This window comes from Anopheles aquasalis, chromosome 2, assembly GCF_943734665.1.
Source record: "Anopheles aquasalis chromosome 2, idAnoAquaMG_Q_19, whole genome shotgun sequence".
In the NCBI taxonomy this organism is placed as follows: Eukaryota; Metazoa; Arthropoda; class Insecta; order Diptera; family Culicidae; genus Anopheles; species Anopheles aquasalis.
The window spans coordinates 15,748,625-15,767,500 of record NC_064877.1 but is presented as its reverse complement, the minus strand read 5'-3'; the positions used below and the strand labels follow the sequence as shown (position 1 = coordinate 15,767,500).

The window sequence follows — 18,876 nt, the reverse complement described above, 5'->3', positions numbered from 1 at the left end:
CGCTTTTGTCGCTCCTCGCCGCCATTGCCATTCATTTGCAGGAAAGCCGCACCGAAAGTGAACGTCTGTATTAAATCAGGCAAGTGCAAGTGATTGGTGGGGGGTTTAGGGATTGTCTGAATTGGGAATTGGTGTCCCAAAGGGATCCAGCGCTGCTTGACTTGTTTTAGTTCAATAATCAATGCCGGTGTGTGCGCGCGCGCAGCGCACTGTGCAAGGTCATCGTGGTACAAGACAATAAGATTTGTCAACATGCGATTGTGCTTTTCACAAGCAACAACAACGAACCAATTGGTGCTCGAGGTCAGCGATGTTGTGTTGTGGTGCGTTGTTGACACTGATTGAAGTCGCAAAAGGCTTGTACAAATCAGGTACTAGTTAGGGTGTTTAAGACATTAACTACCTTAATAAGTAATGCGAGAGGTTTGAAGTAATAAAGGGATCCCTATTTCGTTTTGTTTTTGGTTTTGGTGATCACGTTAAAGTACATGTCAACATGATGATTTAAATGCTACAAATAATAGCTACAATTCCTTCAGGTTTTGGATGTTTTAAAACATAATTAAGAAGGGATTCGGTCCAAAAAAAGACTTTTTTCCTTTTTGGTAAATGTTGTATTGGAGTACAACTGTTCGTTAAAATTAGGACAAATTTGCTGCAAAATACACTAGCCTAAAAATACGTAGTCTCGTTGCCAGATGTAAAAACCGATATTATCTCTCGTTACATTATTAGTTTTTAGAGGTGCTCCAGTCAGGTTTTTTTGTTTTTGTTTGCGTTTTTAAATTAATGGCAGCTCATACTTTGTCTAAAATAACGAATTTAAAATAATTATTTTATTATAAACAGTCACAATAATACTATGAAAACAATCTACAAAAACACTGCTAGAGACCACGTAAATAAAATGCTGATTAACTGTTTATAAGATAAAAATATCAGTCAACCAGTAGTAAATGGTAAATAGTGATGTTGAGCCTTCTTTAACGTGAAACGTGCTCTTCAATTTGCTGATATACTCTACAAACACTCGCATCAGCATTCTCTACGCCTGCACTATACACACTTTATACCTTAAGTGCCCATCTACAATAACGAGATACCTTCTATTTACTCTAACGCACATCGTGCTCACTCCGTAACGCATCCAGTACCAGCACTTAACACATTGTTTAGTGCCACTGTCCATCACGATCGCGAACTAATCTCAATCGAAATGTGATACGACCGTTGATCGGTTTTATAATCCTCCAGGATGGTCGCAACCGCAACCGGCGGACGACTCCGGGACGAGTGCATTCGCATTACAAACTTCTCCCGCTCGCGTCGCCGCCACATAACATCCGTAAACCGGTGTGATATGGTAAGGACACCCCGCACTCGCTGGTGCGCTCTTATCGTAATGCGCAAGCGCATGCAACGCGAGAAAAGGCATCCACCGAGTCAATCGAAAACCGCGAGTCGCTCGCACTCGCACCACAGATCGCCGATTATGTCACGTGTCGTGCAGCTGGAACTGCCCACCCCCTTGCACACCAGCCCGGCCAACAAGTCAAGAAAACACACACCACGCTGGAGCATCATTAGCAGCGAACCGGGAGCGAACCGGGAGCGTTCGCGAGCGTCGGGCCAAAGTAATCTGGTAGGCAAATTACGGCGACGGTATAATGCATGCGCGTATGCACTCCATCCGTACCTCGTGCGTGCGTGCGTGCGACGATACGATTCCGTTTGGGTGACATAGCATTATGCGTGGCCTTACACAATCGTCGTTCATGCTGATTACTGCGCAAGGCCTTCCCGAGCCCGCGTTGTGTCTCTTGGTCGATGATCTTGAACGGGGTGGCAAGAACCATCGTGTCGCGATCGTCAGTGCTGCGTCGCACCGGGACGAATATGGACATGAGGAGCATTAACACTTTTATCGTTAAAATATGGCCCCTCGATGCTTCCTCATTGTCAGATGCGCAGAATATGCGAACAACGGAAACACCAGCGGATCGCTGGAATGCAAGTGAAGGTGACGATCATAATTAACGACATAAAAATGTACGCAGCCGATTGGCTGGAAGATCGGACGAGGGACAGTCACGGTCAATCTTTCTTTTCTTCCTTTCAAGGCAGCAACGAGCGAGCAAGCGAGCGAGCCAGAAGCCGAACCCGAAGATGGTGAACGGTGCGCCAATTATGGTGTGATCGCTGATGATGAAGTGATTACCACGCGTCCTGATCTTGGCACACTTTCCAGGCTGGAAGGTTATCAGTTTACAAAATGATCCCCTCCTTTGGGTGTATCTTTTGGTTTCGATCTATAGGAAGAGGTGGCCATCCCCACAGCCAATACATCACTGTCGTATGCCAATAATAATTGCGGCGCGCTGCTATTCAGGAGTTATGTTAAAACATTTAAATCCGTCACCGGACTCCGACGCGGCTAAGGTCAAGATTACAGCGCGCGCCAAGGAAGGAAGTGCCATTTTATCAAGGAGAAGGCCGATCGGTCTCCTTCGAGGAGTATTGTTTGATCCTCCGGTTTGATTACTTGTCAAATTGCCTCCCGTCATTCGTGTAGCCTTCAACTTCAATTACAATGGCACCATATGAGGTAGTTCTTTAGCCTTGTATAGGCTTCAGGATCTCGACTTCGACACTACTCCTTCTACTAAATCAACGCAAAACGGCGATCGCATGAAGTCCGTTCCCCCGGAACTAAAATCTGTGCACAGATCTAGCGCTTGTCCTACGCTTGTGATCCTGCTGGACCAGATCCAAGGGTGTTACACATTACACAACGAGCTGGCTGGCTGGCTGGCTGGCTGGCCGGGTGCCATTTAATTACTCATAAACCCTCATCTATCTTATCGTCCCCTTTGGTGGCTGGCTGGCGTACCTCACATGGAGAGAGGAGACCAACGCCCCGAGGAGTCGCGGTGCTGCAGAGCGCTCGATGTTCGATTACAATCTTCTCATAAATCATGACGCCATTAGACCTGGTGGCCTTAACTAGCTAGTCGAGTTGGTGTGCTTTGCATGAAAAGGGGAAGTGTAAGTTCCGTTCAGTCATATCGGTTCCACAGCTATGATAAGTCACCTCCAGCCAGTTGGCTCACGGTGCTCGATCGGACCTCGATTATGCAGTATCGGTTGGTCCTTCGGTCGGTCCGTCGACTGACCGGCATCTCAGTATCATGATACCGCGATAAATTATGCCGATCCCTTGAGCGGTTTGTAAATGATGAATACATACATAGAGAGAGTGAAACTCCAAATTGAACTCCCTGCGCTGAGAGCTGGACTGACGGGAGACAACGAGCTAGCGAATGGGGAAACAAGAGGAACGACACCCGGGAGCGAGCGATCGAGCGAGAAATCGAGGATCGCGGTGTCGAAAACTTCCTTTGGAAACATTCATTTTCCACTCAACCAGAGTGTAGTAACCGCAGTGGGTCTGCGCGATGCGGAAGTATTTGGAATTCGGGTTGAGCAGCGCGCGCGCACACGCAAAGCAAGATCCGCGTAACGAGCACACATGTGCTGTTGCTGCTGCTGCTTGGTTGATAAATGATCGTGGCGCAGAATGGCCGCGCTGCTGCTGCGCAGGATTAGGCTCGCAGCGTGAGCACAAGGCACGCGGAAGGCCGCCTGGCTAACTGGAGCTCCTTTGCTGCTGTTGCTGCAATGTGATTCGATCGCTCCACGGTTCCGCCTCGTCGTCGAGGTACGAGCCAGTGGGGAACGCACCGGGGAAAAAAGGGGCCGCGAGGTGAGGTGAAAATATGGATAAATCGGGCCTGTCCAACGGGAAAATTGGAGGCGTGTAATTTAATCTGCACCATCTGCACCGGGCGCGGATGATTTAACCGCGCTGACAACGCTGGTCATCGTCGCAGTGGGCGCTACGGTGTCGGGACAGGGAAGGGGGTGAACTGGAGGCTCGTTGGCCAAAGGCCGGGCCAGCCGGAAGGACATGGCAGCGTAATTAACGCACTGGTATGACTTTTGGCCAGTAAAGGCTGTGTTTGAGGTGATTTTTCCTCGAAAGAACTGAACAGAGGTTCAAAAGACTGCATTAGGCAACAGGTGACGAACCCCGGAACACATTTTTAAGCAATTTCACCCCCAGTCCCCTTTTTGTGATGGCTTTTCTGCTGTTTAAACGTAGTAAAACACTCCGTTTAATCGAGATAATGAAATACTTTAATTATAATCTGTCGAGCTACTGCAAAGAGGCCAAATGAGGTAGCCTGATCTGATAACTGATCTCAATTGTTCCATTATCTTCGACTTCTTTAAGGTGGGTATTCAATGGGCTAATGGCCGTGTAAAGGAGGGGAAAACCTACCTGTAGACAGCCACACCAGCCCCGGCGACCCCGGAACGCCGGCATCTTCTTGTGCGCCTTGTAGAACTTGTGCAGATTGGTTTGGTGGTAGTTCAGGTGATTGTTGTTGTTGTTGCCGTTGCTGTGGTGGTGCTGCTGAGCCTGCGGTTGCACCGTCACGGGCGTACCGTCGGCCGCCAGCTGCGTCTGTGTCGTCGTCGGCTGATAGAAGGCGTCCGCGGTCGCGGTAATGTTGCTGCTGTAGTTCCCGGCAGTGGCACCGTCCGTCGCACCGTTACCGTTGCTGCTGCTGCTGCTGCTCGTGACCGCTTCCTTGCATATGTGGGGCAGACTCCAGTTGCCGAGATCGGGCAACCGTGTCCGCAGCGTCGCCAAATTGATCGGACACGTCGGGATACCCTGTGGTGTGTGTGGAAGAAATGGAGAACAAGGAGAAGAGAGGACATTAATCTCTGTGTATTGCATGTCATAAACGAACCACGAAAACGTTATGTTACGAGGCGTTAAAAATGTGAAACGGAAATGAAGGATCAGACGGACGAACGAGACGGGTGAGGTCAGTGAGCTTCAAATACACAAAAACCTGCGTGGAAGGCGGTCGGTCGGTCTGACATCTAACGCTAATGGCCGGCGACGGTGAGAGAGGTGTGAGAGGACACTTTAGATAACGATTTGCGCAGCCAAGCCAACTTTGCATAATCCGCTTTAAGGTGCTGGACAATTATGGTCACCGCCCGTCACCCTGCGCACCCTCTTTCTCTCCCACTCGCGCCTCGCCTGACAAGCTGTGCCACAACCCAAAAAAAAAGTCCCGAAAAATAAAAACTGAATGCTGGAAGAAAAGGGAGAAGAAAAAGAAAGAAAGCTAGGGGGAAAAGAAGCGCAAGTAAATCCGCCATATCCGCCGTGCCGGGGGCAGCCATGCAATCGTCCGAGCGCCGGACATCGAAGCTCGTTGGCACACTCCTTCTCCTGCCTTCTGCTTGTCTTGGTTGGGACTGTTGGGAGAAATGTGTGCGAACCTCTTGGCGCACACGGAGCTCGGTGTAGTATGCCCTGCGGTCAAATGACCATTAATTATGTATCTGCGCGCTCATTGAGCCACTACTGGATGGATGGATGGCTGGATGACTGTTGTTGTTGTTGCTGCTGCTGCTGGTGCCGTCTCACATATGAACTTTCGCTCACTTCTTTCCCTCCTCCGCTCGGGAGGACAAACGGTTAGAGAGGGTTATGTTTTGTTATGTTTTCTTTTCTCCCGTTTCTTCTTATTTTTCGGTTTTTCGTTTCGTTTGTTTGGCGGCGTCCACCCTCTTCGGCGGGCCCTCACAGGAGGAGGAGGAGGAGGAGGAGGAGACGGTTGCGGTTTTTGTGTAAAATTTCATTTTCAACTTCAACAAATTGCCATCAGTTCAGGTGATGGTGGCCACTTTCGCTGATGCTGCTGAAGCCAAAATCAATGATCAGCCGACACAGGTTTGACAGTAATTTGTGTGTGATGCAAACGCCACTTGCGTCCCCGTCAGCGTCCTCATGGGGCCTTGTAATCGCGCGAAGAACGGAATATTCCCCGCGAAACCGAATGGCGTTCGCGTCGTAGAGCTCTGAATGACACAGCACAGCACAGTCGAGCCCCAAAACGACAACCTGCTGTCGCGTAAGAGTGCGGGCACCCATTCGAGAGCGATCGATTAGGGGAAGGGGAGCTCGGCGGAGGACACTGACGTCGCGACATAACATCAACGGGGTGTTGTGTGTTTTGCAGCACTCACTTGACTCTGGGAACTCTGGGAAGATTGGAGTCAATTACTGCCGAAAAAGGGGGGTCCTAAATGGCAGAGCATTCACCTCCCGGGGGGCGATTAGAATGATGTAACGGGTGCGTATGTGAGTTATGCACAACATTCCATGCTCTGATGTGATCGAATAGATCCCTCTTTAGGGGACGTAAATGGCACACATTTCAATGGAAATTCTTGCACAGTTCAGGTTTGTAGAATTCTTGAACTTATCTTCGATCAACTGATCGAAGATCATGTCGTCAGATCGTGAATAGACTTAAACGTTCTACAACCTTCTACACATTGCATTAAGCAGATAGCATAAGTCAAAAACCATTAGCAGCGAGTGTGATTGATGGCTAGTGAGTTATCAGTAACACGCGTCAATGGACAAGGCGCTGACCATCGGCAATGTCCCTAATTGGTTATGCTTATTAGTTCCTTTTAGGCCGCTGTTTTGACCTCAAAATCGGCATCAGAATTTCAAGATCTCTCACCAAGCGGCATTACATTGTCTGATGTCACGAACCCGTGGACGAACCGAGGTTACGGACGTTCTAAAGGTGTTTTGTTTCAAAGAAATAAAAAACGGTGCCAAGTAGTAGCACGGCACCTTCGTCGCTTAGTGTGTGCGCGCACCGCACCACGCATATGCAACCGCATGAGGAAAACCCATTAGCCACGTCACGTACACTGGTGGTCCCTCCGTCTATGCTCCTGGAAGTGTGCAAATCGCACCGCGCACAGCTCACGAAGCTGCTTCATTAATCATGCCACTAAACATGACAAGTGACGTACGGAGCGCGAGGAGTGCAATCACTTCTCAAACACGATGTCCTTTAACATTGTAACAGAGAGAGACAGACACGCGCTCGAGACGAGAATGGCATCCGGTAGCCGGTGCCGGTGCCGGTGCCGTATGGAGATCGAAGGTTAGGTTGCCAGCAGCCCACCTCTGAGGATGACTTGCTGACCGACCTTCCGTGGCTTAGCCTCCGGGAGCTAAACTACCTTCATCACGTATTCATGGCACAGCGCCGATTGGCTGCAGTGTAGACTCACCGGTTGTGGTCCATTCGGGAGTCGACTTTTCACCCGCGCGATCGATCATACGGCGATCGCACGTGCATCGCGGGGGGGGGGGGGGGGGGGAAGGCATAAAACACCACTTTCGGTCACTAAGTACCTGTCACACCCAGTGACCCAGTTGCCTAGATAAACACAATGACAATCGGTGTGGAGCAGCTGGAAAAACCGTTTGGCCAATGGGGTGGGGAAAGTTTTCAAGTTGTAATGGGACACCGGGAATGGGAACCCAATATCTCGTGTTGTGTCTCCCGCGCGCCCCGCGGTACGTTTAGCTTTCTCACGTATAACGACCCCGCATGCCCCTCGTCGAAGCTTCAAAGTCAAGGTGTAGAAGTAGACGGTATGACAACGCTCAGAGACGCGCTCTCTTCGGTCACGAGGAGCGCATACGCGTACTTCATGGAGGCTCATTTACCTAAGGGGAGCCCTCGCTCTGTGTATCCGGGTAATGTGTCCAGGAGACAAATATTGAGTTGTTTCCGAGTTACTGTGGGCGCCTGTTTGTTTTGGAGTGGAGAGACTTGGGCGATAAGGAGCCGCAGCTCTAGTGAGCGACGTAAGCAGCATCTCATTTGGGACGGTAATTACCGGACTGGACCATTATCACGGTTCCATGGCAAAAGGAGAGAAAGAGAGAGGGGTGGTCCCTTCTGTTGGTCAACAACGTGTTGAAGAAGATGATTAAGATAACCGCTGGCGTGGATGTGTCGGGGTTAAGTGTCTGGACGATCCACCGCAGAGGCGTCACTGCAATGCGCATTTCACAGCAACCGCAAAACAACCGCAAGTAGGCTCCAAAAGGAAGGGAACCCACTAGGTAGTGTTATTTGAATGAAAATCCAGAATTCCCACACTTGTTTCTGGTGTGTGGTGCGCTCGTTGGTCATCTATGGGCACTACACTTTCACTACCTTGTAGCATCCTTGTTTGGCACCTGGAACCGGTTTCTAAGCACCAGGAGTCCATGATTAGAAGCAATTTCTGCCTTCTAGTTGAAGGTGTACGCGCATGTCCCGTGGTGCTTAGTCAGGTCAGAATTCTAGAGAAACACGTCTAGAGCCATCTGGGCACCTCGCGGCAAGTATAGTTCCGTGATGGCTGCGCGCTGACCTCATGCAATATGCTGATGAGGTAATTGCACCTTCTCCGCACCTTCAGGGAGCGGTTTGCTCCATTACACAGTTCAGCTCCAATACAGACGGTGGCGGCTGCGGTAACGTCATCCTCATCATGGACCACTGCAGTGACCGCCAACTGTCGCGTAAAACTCCGCTGGCGACTTCCTTGTAACGGTCGCGCCCTATACCTGCATGGATGCGAAACGCACTTGCCACTCCCGTTTTGGTGCCACCAAAGAGAATTAGCACCTTTTCCTATCCGTATTGTTGGTAATTTAGCACCAGGCGAACACACCTTGTATGAGTAACTTGCATAAGATACTAAAGTTTAGGTACTTGAAGCGTAATGTTGTCCATTTGCTGGCCATTTACCAACATTTCTTCCATCAATAAACGCATAGAAAGCCCTGTCTTCGAGGAAACATTAGAGAGGAAGTCGAGGAGAGAATGGTTTGCTGGCTTTCATGGCAACACGGGCGCGTAATGGCGGGCTCTGCAATTATGCTGTCGATCGAGCAATTGATCCCCTCAGTGATGTGAGGGAATGCAATCGAGAATCGAGTTGTCTTTCGAAATGACGCACTCGATGACCTTTCACTGGCCACATCACAGTTTTCCCAGTCAGGGCCACGGCCACGGTGGCACCTTTCCTCCGCTCCGGTGTCGAGGAAGCGTTGGTGGCGTCGAGCCGGAAAATTTGATTCGAGAAATGCGCGCGGTTGCTTCAAGGTTGCAGTCCGCGTGGAGTTAGCGTCCGAGAGCGTCGTGAGAGAGAGAGAGACAACACCACGCGCAAAGGCCTTGGCCTGGTGGAAAGAGGATGTGATTCCAGTGACCTTCCGCCAGTGGCGCCAATGACCCTGGAGTTTTCGATGAAGCTTTTACCGTGCATACATGCATCGCCCCCTCAACTGAGCTCGTATATCATGATCTGATTTGTATAACTGAATGTTAAACGAAATGGACATTCCGTAATTGAATTATGGACATTGGAAATGGGCAACAATTTAGTAAACTACCACGAGGAGTAAACCCACTACACCCGGGTGTCCCGGGGGGCGACTGATCGCGAACGATCCTTCATTAGAAATGATTTCATTGCGTGATCGTGCCCACGCACGATATAGCCTCCCCCCACCTGGGGGCCGCAGTTGACAGCAGGAAGCATTTTTCCTATTATCGCTCTGCTCCAACTGATCGGCCAACCATCGGGCGGGTTTTTTTTCCTTTAATATGAAAATCACCCACCACATTACCGGTGTAGATCGCTGTCTCTCCGCAGGCCACTTGCTGTACGATCGCATGATTGCTTAGACTTCGCCAAGAGGTTCAACTTACAGAGGCGTCGAGGAGTACTTGCGGCCCTCTCGTGGTAATCGATTAATCGGTTAAGCCGCTTGGTAGCTGATCCACTGCGGTCCAGTACCAGCTCCTAGCGCTCTCTTTAAAGTGTTGGGTAGCCCCAGCAGCATCATAGGCATAGGTATACTGCTGTACGCAGGCCCGTTCTCTGTTCCTTTCGCTCCCGCGTACCTGTCATTCTGTCGCTCTGCAATCTAATCGCGCAATAACGCCAATTAAGCGGCCACTTCGCACAACAAGTGCAGTGCAATGGGAGCTAGTAGCGTAGTGGAGCTAGAGTAGCGTAGAGTGAAAGGGTCCGGGACCGCTAGACCGCTGACGGCGATAGACAGACGACGCGAGTTAGGTGCAAACCGAAATACCGAGCCGCGTTCCTGGGGCATAATCCCTACAAGTGGTGCGCAACTACTGTGTCTGGCCACTAGTTGCGCGGTTTGGCAGGAATCCTGACAGCCAGGTCGCCTCTCTTCCGAAAAGGTCAGCAACACTCCGGTCACCGTAGCTTACGTGACTTCATCAGCTGCGTGACTCGGCCAGGGACCGCGCGCAATGTCTTACTCTCCTGCTGCTGCTGCTCCCGTATTATGATTGAATTGGCGGGCATCACGAGAACCCGCTGCCTCACCTGGTGGAATGAGAGTGGATCATGCTCGCGCACAGACCTTCCATCCGGCCTTCCAGTTCAATTAGACGCGGTGTGAAATGCTCGCTCTTCAACTTGAGTTTTGCTTCCGGGACGAACCGTCCACCGGCATCTCCAGACAAACGAGCCGACGTCAGTTACGATGGACGATGGCTTTAAGGGGGTCGCGATCGGCAATGAGAATTCGTGACATTTCGATCGACCACTAAAAGGGTACGGCTTTCGCCATTTCGGGGAGGCACAAAGAAAATAGGTGCGAGCGCTATGAGCCCTCTATTTCCTTTTGTGCCTCGGGCGTTCGATCATGAAGTGATGTTCGATGGGCTTTGAGTGAGTAGTTTTTTTTATTTATATTTTTGGATCACTTTGACGGCCAGTTACGGTCTATTGCTGCGGGAGACTGCGAACAGGAAGAAGTGTTAGTAGATTTCAGACTATTGTTCGTTCTTTCTTTCTTCAATGTTTAAAGTTCTTCTGCGCTACAATAAGACAATTTAAATTTTTGCGAAAATTCAATATTATTTAAAAACCAAAACCAATATTATTTGATTTTAAACAAAACATTATGCTTAAAGATAACAGGCATTGCTACAAAAGTAATCTTATCTTGCAAAACACTTTTAGCAAACAAAGTAAAAAAATGGCAAATAATAATGTTTTTAACTGTGCTGCGAGAGCGAATCATGAACAAAAAATCTAACGAAAAATTATTAGAAGACTGAACAGGAACCGGTGCTTATCCAAAAATCTACCACTTAAAGCCCGTAACTAATTTTTTTATAGCTACAGAACTGACGGAGCTCATTTCAATCTACTAAACGCAAAGAAGCCGATTACATAGCACCTAAAAGGAAACTACAAGTCTCGACATTTGAAAAGCCAAAAGAAACGAAAAAAAAAGATGGAAAACACCCTATAGTCCCCGCCGCAAGTAGTGCCAAATGCCAGGTGAAAACGAGTTTGCGATACGCGCGACGTGTGAAATTAATCTTTTTCCCCCCTTCTTGTTTTTTGACATTTCCTACTGGTCAACGCCAGGCCGGTTCCTCGTAGCGAGTGGGCGGAACAAGTGGCCGCCCATGACCATCGGGAAATGCCGGAAAAATGTGAAACAATCAACGGTGCGAATGATTACGAGTGTTACCGCTACCTACCGCATGCCATTACCTCATCGAAATCCGGGTGAATGCCAGAAGAAGAATTTCCTTCCTCCAAATTCACCGAGGGTCGGGCCATTGCTTTTTGGTGTACTACCCGATGTTTAGTTTTGTTGTAATGCTGTTTATGTAATATGCTGCTGCTTCTCTTTTAATTGGAATCGAACGAACGCGGACTAAGGAAAAGTGTCCACAAATGTCAACTGGACTGTTTTTTTTTGTTTTCTCCGCCGTCGCTGATCGAGCGATCGATCGGTTTCGGTCGTCGGGATCATGTGGGTGACGGTACCGTGGGAAGCGAATGAACAATTCGCCCAGCCAGCTCCCGGTAAATCCCCATCACCCCCTCCGATCCGTCAATCAATGCAAAGTAAACAACTCACGTTGTACTCCTCCGAGATATACGTCCAAATAGCACCAAAGCGCGGAGAAAATTGGGTGTGAAGTGTGCTAATACGGTTTCACACGAAAACGGAAAGAAAAGCAAAACGCCAAATCCTGCGCAGCGAGCGAGCGAGTGAGGAAAGTGATTCAAACAACCTCGGAGACGACGATGAAACGATTAGCATCGATGCTTTGCCAAGGGGGCACAGGGAGGAGGCAAGAGAGGCGTGGATCTTTCACCATCCGGGTGTTCGTTCGCTCCCGCGACGCTGATCGCCTTTGCTTAGTAATGCCTGACTTCAATTAAGACCATCGAACGGTGAAATTAATGGTAAATACTGGTCTCGCCCGGCGCGGCCACTACTGGCGGGCCACTTCTTCGTGTCTTGCGGAGATCTTATTTTCTCTCACTGACTGACTGACTGACTGACTGACTGGGTGGTCCGTCGTTGTTGGTGGGAGATGAGAGGAGGTGTTTTCGCTTGGGTGATGGAAATGTGTTGTCTGCGCTCGGAGGCAACAGATCGGTGATCGTTTTGTGTGTGCGGAAGGTTGTTTTGCTAATTTACAAACAAACCTCGCTACGTGGCTACTGAGACGATGGAGCCTGCGTTGTGAATGGGCTTCTCCTGGGGGGTGGCTGGGCGGCGTGGGAATCTCCAATCTGCCACGGCGTGTTTAGTGGATGGATTTTGGCAGTTTTTTTTTGTTGTATGGCGTGAATTGTGGAATTGAATTGCAAAGTTTGAAGCGAATGGAACGAGAATGAAACGAGATTGCAAAAAATGAGTCTTTAAAAGACGCGAACCGATGAAGGTCGTCTTTGATCACCAAAGCTGCTTTCTAGTTCGCGCAAAATCTTGCCGAAATTCTCCACGGGGAAGGTTGACAAACACAACTGTCAGTTAGTGCTACAAATGGCAAACAATTAGCGATAGTGTTAGTGCCACTGTACTACTGTAACAGTAAATGATTCGGTAGCACCCAAGGAGTCCAACGAAAGTCGCCATAAATTGCCTTGAAAGGGACACTTCGAGCAGGAGACCCACATAAAAATTAGAAACAACTTCTGGACACCAACTACTATTCAGCTAGGACCGGTTAACAATTAATCATTCCATTAGATCTCGATTGCCTCTCGTAAATATGACGTAATTGAGTGTTTGCCTAGGCCTGACAGGGAGGATGTTACCGGGCAGTTGTGCAGTAGCAGCTGGTACTAGAAATGCACTACTCTAAGCCTGGTAATCGACACAACGAGTGCTCGCAAAATGGAGATTTATATTTATGCTCCCTTTCTGGGGGGTGGTCCCAGTTGAAGGGTGCGGTTGATTTATCGACCGTGCTGTAGGCAGCAGACAACGGAACGATAGCTACAGAATGATCACCTTTCACCGTGTCCCAAGCTACCTGCCTGGTAGCCAATGGCGGCCGTCTGCAAATGTGCCTGCGCCGACTCGACCACGAGTTACAACCCAACACTTTCGCTTATATTTATGGATCCTTTGCACAAATACGCCATATAAAGAGTGTGACAGATACTGTGAACAGACAGGACACGGCCCAAAAATTAATTTCACTCCCAACTAAAGGCGCTGCTAATGCAGGTTGCGTTTATAAGTATGTGTGCGCGAATGATCGAGAAAGGAACAACTTGTACCTCAGTTTAGTGCTTCCAACTTTCCTTTCCTACACCAAAAAAAAAAAAATAAATAAATGGACTGGCGATCGAGAACAATTACTTTCACCACCAGAGGAAGACCTAGTGCTACGCATCGCGGGCGCACCTTTCGCGTCATCGGGAACATCCAGATCGCGGACACTATCAAGCCAACGGATTAAAAATGAAAGTATGCGTATGAGCAGCAGGGGACCACCCTTGGAATGTGCGCCAGTTGAATGAACCAAACGCTGCGCGTTTGCATACCTGGCCTGCTCGACATACCTGCTGCGGTCGTAGATCTAGGGACGTGTTCTGGGTTTGAATATGACGATGGCGCTCATCCTCATCCATGCTTGTGAGCAATAGCTGGGGTAGAAAACCGGATACATCGGCACCTCCGGTGTGCGTTGCGCACGCTAGGCACGTTCGCGTGTCTGCCGGTGCACTGGGTCAACGTTAATAAAATCAATCAAAAAGCCCTCACATCGATTGAAACACGGCGGACACTAGCGACGAGAGAGGGGTTAGGAACACCCGTTCGAGAAACGCACAAACATGAAGACACTATCCACAGATCTCGCGATGATGATGTATCGGAGCTTCACGAGAGATCGAGGGTTACTGTGATGGGATTCCAAAACAAGGTTCTCCCCACACACGCCGCTTGCTTGCTAGGGTCCAAGTAGGATCTGTTTCGCAAGACCGTGGTCTCTCTCTCCCTCGCTCGACACTTGGCTAATTTGTACCGACCAATAATCCGGCATACGGCGCATGTAATGAAGATGAATGCGGTAATTAATGCGTAGGCGGTGCGTGCGAGCACTCGCACATTCCTCGAGGACGGCTGCATAAAGCTCATTGATTAATTGCAGCGTTGCTATTACTGCTGCTGCTGCTGCGAATGGCTGGCCTGGCCCTTTTTGGTGTATTTTCGGAGGAGGAGTCGAAGCTTTCTACTCTGCGAGGTGTAATTTCGGTTTGAAAGTTACGTTGCAGCCGACGAGGCCACCAGCATAAGCGGCCCGCACCGAATGGCTGGTCCAGTGGTTTGAAAGTCTTGAAATTCTAATATCTAACTTTATGTGGAGTTGAGTTACAGGAATGTCTTGATAAGTTGCAAGAAATGTAAAGTATCTTTGCACGCGATAATCGTGTTCCTACTGCTGCTCGCCGTGAATGGGGCCGCAGTTACGTCAGGAAAAGGTAATCAGTACACCCTCGCTAGATCCTAGTACCGCTATCAGACGAGTTTTGCGTAACACGACCACACCGTAAAGTATCAAGTGTTTAGGGTCTTCCTTGACTATTTGAAACCATCTTCATTTTGTCTGGCATGTAACTCGAATCGAACCTCCCGGTTCGTGCGAACTAATTGAACAACAAGAATGATGAGTCTCTGGGCGGTACAGTGGCATAACACACAGCCACTAGTCCAATGACAGTGCCATTTGAACCACTGGAAATAGTTCGACCGGCGTCTCGAAAGCTCTGTGGTTCCTTTAGCAATACCACGCGTAACCGCTTACTGGCGCAAAACAATGTAGAAAGCAGCATCGTTGGCGGGAGTGCCACTTAGCGAAGAAGTAATTTTGCCGCGGAATTCGCAGACGTGACCATTCCTCGTACGCCCTTTCGGGAGCGATAGTTTTAGAGGAAATGGTTAGTAGGGTTCGTTGGAATTGCAGCTTCACTAAGTCGAAGTAGTCGGTGTGGAACACTTTATGATGTAACACTTGGCTACTTTGATCCGTTATGATCCGCTTGATAGTCTGTCTACAAAGTCATGGAGCATAATTTGGAAATTCTTGAAAAACAAAACTTCTAACATGGGAACCTGGAGTTGATTTCGCTGTCTGAGTTGCAGTTGCACGTTGTCAACCAACCTGCTTACGCCGCGTACATTACCATTTAACCTTACGACACCTCACGATTACAAGCGACTTCTCTCACTCGTGAAACAGTATCAAAATGGAACGTTTTTTTTTTTGCATCAAATGCCTGCCATCGAATTGTTTTGCATCAAATGCCTGCCAACACATGTTTCGATTGCCATATTTGTGCGCAAGCACCTCCGATCGATTGCAAACCTCGCCGCCAATTTCATCGCGAAACTTTCCACCGAGAACCCGTGTGTCCCCTTGCTTCTCCAGTCGATGTCGATTCAGCCGACGCAGGCAGTCAGTTCACGAACCGCCATGATGGTGCTGATGCAATGGCGAGAGCAGCGCTGAAAACCGATTGGAAGCATTTGATGCAATTTGCAGCTACAGCGGCAGCAGCAGTGCAGTGCATTGTCGAAACCACTGTTCAAACGAGACGCGCAGCAAATGTTTGCATAAACGTCGCTCCATTCGATGAATGCCATTTAACGATGCTCGCCACGATGCAAACCAGGTTGTATTCGGAATTGGATTTGATTTATGTGGCACTAAATCCGTCAATCGGCGCTCGTGTTGGCCTCCTGGTCAATGATGGTGCAGCGTGATCTCGAGTCGAGAACTGAGTTGATCCAATGCAACGTTCCAAACGAGCAAATGGGGCGCTCCGGTGAGGCTGGACATTAGTTCCACTCTTTATGCTTCAGGCGAGCGAGCGATTCAAGGCGAACCGATGGTGCTGTATCGGATCGGAAACGGAATCGGTTGAATGAACTCTGCTTAAATGCGCTGCGATGACCATGATGACAAGGCAATAACCATGGGAGATCGGCTGGCTGGCGCACGGTGATGCACATGATTTCTATCTCCGGTATGGCCAGTGATAATTGCATCCCACTTCACATCTCCCTTTTCCTTCACCTTTTCCAGCGGGTTTTTATTATGATGTTGCCCGACTCGAGGCATCTTTCTCTCCCTCTCTTTGCTAACCTCGATTGCATCCATCGATGCTATCATAGGGGACAGCATTGGAGCTTAGCTGTGGCTGAGCAAATCCATCAATCACCTCGGGCTCCACCTTGATGCCGCACACCAACCATGTGACCTCCAACTTGTGTGCGCTTCAAAGGAGATTCATTTTCCCACATCCGGGCCCCGGTCCGGTCACATTGGTATCGGGTGCTATGGTGGCCACCTGGCATGGCGAGGAAATGGCGCAAACGGACGGGGAAAAAAATGTAACTAGCTTCATGATGGCATTGGCGCACGGGAAATGGCCCCGTGGTGTGATGAATGATGAGGGATCTGTTTCTTCTTCTTCTTCATGTGCTGGCCGTTGTCGGCCTTCCATCAACCGCAGCTCGAGCGGCTCGAGCTGATGATCGGAGCAAATGCTTAAGCCTTTGGATTAGCCTTTGGCGGCATGTCCGCCATGTTTACACTTTTACCCCAATCCCCTCCTCCTTCTCCTCTCGGGAATCATCTTTTTTATGTCATAAATCCCCACTACCTAGCTGGGCCACCGAGTTTATTGCCCCTCGGTGCGATTGTCGAGACAGCCGAGAGATGCCGTTTGCGGTTTTGTGCAGCTGCAACTGAAGTAAGTACGAATACTGCTTTTACCAGCGATTCTGCCAACCGGCAAAAGCCCTGAACACAAATGGCTGCTGATAGTCAGTCAGCCATTTGCACGATCAAAGCACAAGTCCTGATCAAGCTCACGCAGCGATTGCAGCGCGATTTCATGCGTCTACGCTCGTTCACGTTGTCATGTTAAATCGATCGTGGATCGTGCACCAGGGAGCAATAGGAGATCCGCGTGTTGTTGTCATAAATGTTAGACGCAGCCAATTAATTAGAGAAGCAATTAATTTCACTAATCCCCAAGGACCGAACGCCCAAAAACGCCGTCGCTCGCGCTAGTCCCGCCCGGTTGCGTTGTTACTTTCTCCTAAATGGTCGTGGAAGCCGTCGTTAGGGCAGCTTTCGGTGCCTGGAGGCGCTTGGCTGCGAGTTGGCGAGATAAAAGAAGGCTTCAGCGGTGTGGGTTGGCCCGTGATAACGCGCCCCAAAATGGTGTGAATGATGCTCTGGGAGTGGTACTTTATTCGCTACCTTAAATGTTGTTCATTCATCTATCGATAAGTCTTTGTGTTGGATAAAATCTGGAGTGGTGGTCCGTTGATGATGTAAAAAGTGAATTATCATTCTTCTTCCGAAAGTGATCGTGAAGGCAAAAGAATCGAATCGAAGGGGTTTTCATCGACACATCATTCGCAAAAGGTTACTTAGATCCCGTTCAACCGCTTCGTGACATTGCGTACTGTGACCATGCGACCCGGAACTCTCCAGCTGCGTAGCCGTGCGGTTGATCGAGTTTTTTGAAAGGTCCGCGTGGGCAGACAAGCCTCCCATCGAGTAGCTTACCTGTAATTAGAAAGAAAATAGAAAAGAAGTGCTTTAATAAAAGTGAATGTGTTTGGTTGCGAGATGTGAGTGTTTAGGAGAATCGATGAGCGCAAATGAACAAAAGTGTTCACGACGAGGGGTTCGTCGCTTATTTCGTCGTGCAGTCTTTCGTAACGGTGCGTCTAGTGCGCCTTCTATCCAAAGCTTATCTTCGTCTTCCAAGCTGCATTTTCGTTCCATCTCTGTGTGTGCGTGGTGGTGATAAAAAAACGGTAAACCACTCTCCAGCACCAGTACCACCAAATGCAGTGTTGATGGTGATGCGATTAGAATGCAATTTGTCATTCCCGCATCATTGCCACACCAGCGCCAGCATCAGCAAAAATGACAAATGGTGCGTCTCCCCTGGACTCTGGCGTGTGAAATGTTACGCACATCAGGTTTTTGTTTTTTTTTTGGGGGGCCCCCAAAATCCAATGTTATCCAATGCAATCGAGAGCAGCAGTGAACCTGTTTCCTGACTGACTATCGCCCGATAGGTACACAAGGTGGTTAACGTGGTCGCTGATGCATCGCTTGATCGTAGATCAGACGCGGCGCCCAATGCATCATATTTTATGCTGTTTGATTGGCCAACAGCACTCCGGTATCAGGTGGTGCATAATTTGGGTGAGTCGCTGAGAAGAAGAAGAAGAAAAGCACAGACAAATCATAATCCCTCCCTTGGCCATGAATTGTGTCCAAAAACTGGAGTAGAAAGCCGAGGATAATCGCATTCACATTATGCCATCGGTGGCGCCCACCCCACTCCAGCGCACACCTCGATGCTGCTGCAATCAATATGATGCCAAGACGCGATATCGAACATATCGTTTCACGCCGGAGTTGTAATGAGCCGGCTGTGCGCTCCACGGAATGTCGTAATGCTGCTGCTGCTGCTGGAACGCTAATTTCATTATATTGACCGGACTGTCCGACGCATAAGCGCGGCGGTCTTGGGACGTGCAAACTGATTTTCGTTGCCGTGCCGTGGATGTCCGCACGGAGGAAA

The 18,876-nt window shown here is 49.3% G+C and overlaps 1 protein-coding gene across 1 annotated transcript in view; it reads right to left on the bottom strand.

The window, feature by feature from the left end:
- Nucleotides 1–18,876, bottom strand: part of LOC126580730 (disheveled-associated activator of morphogenesis 1) — a 51,544-nt gene that overhangs the window by 7,869 nt on the left and 24,799 nt on the right. Inside the window, exon 3 of the mRNA XM_050243961.1 lies at nt 4,343–4,741. Coding sequence (XP_050099918.1) covers nt 4,343–4,741 — 399 coding nt within the window. The remainder of the gene's footprint in view (nt 1–4,342; nt 4,742–18,876) is intronic.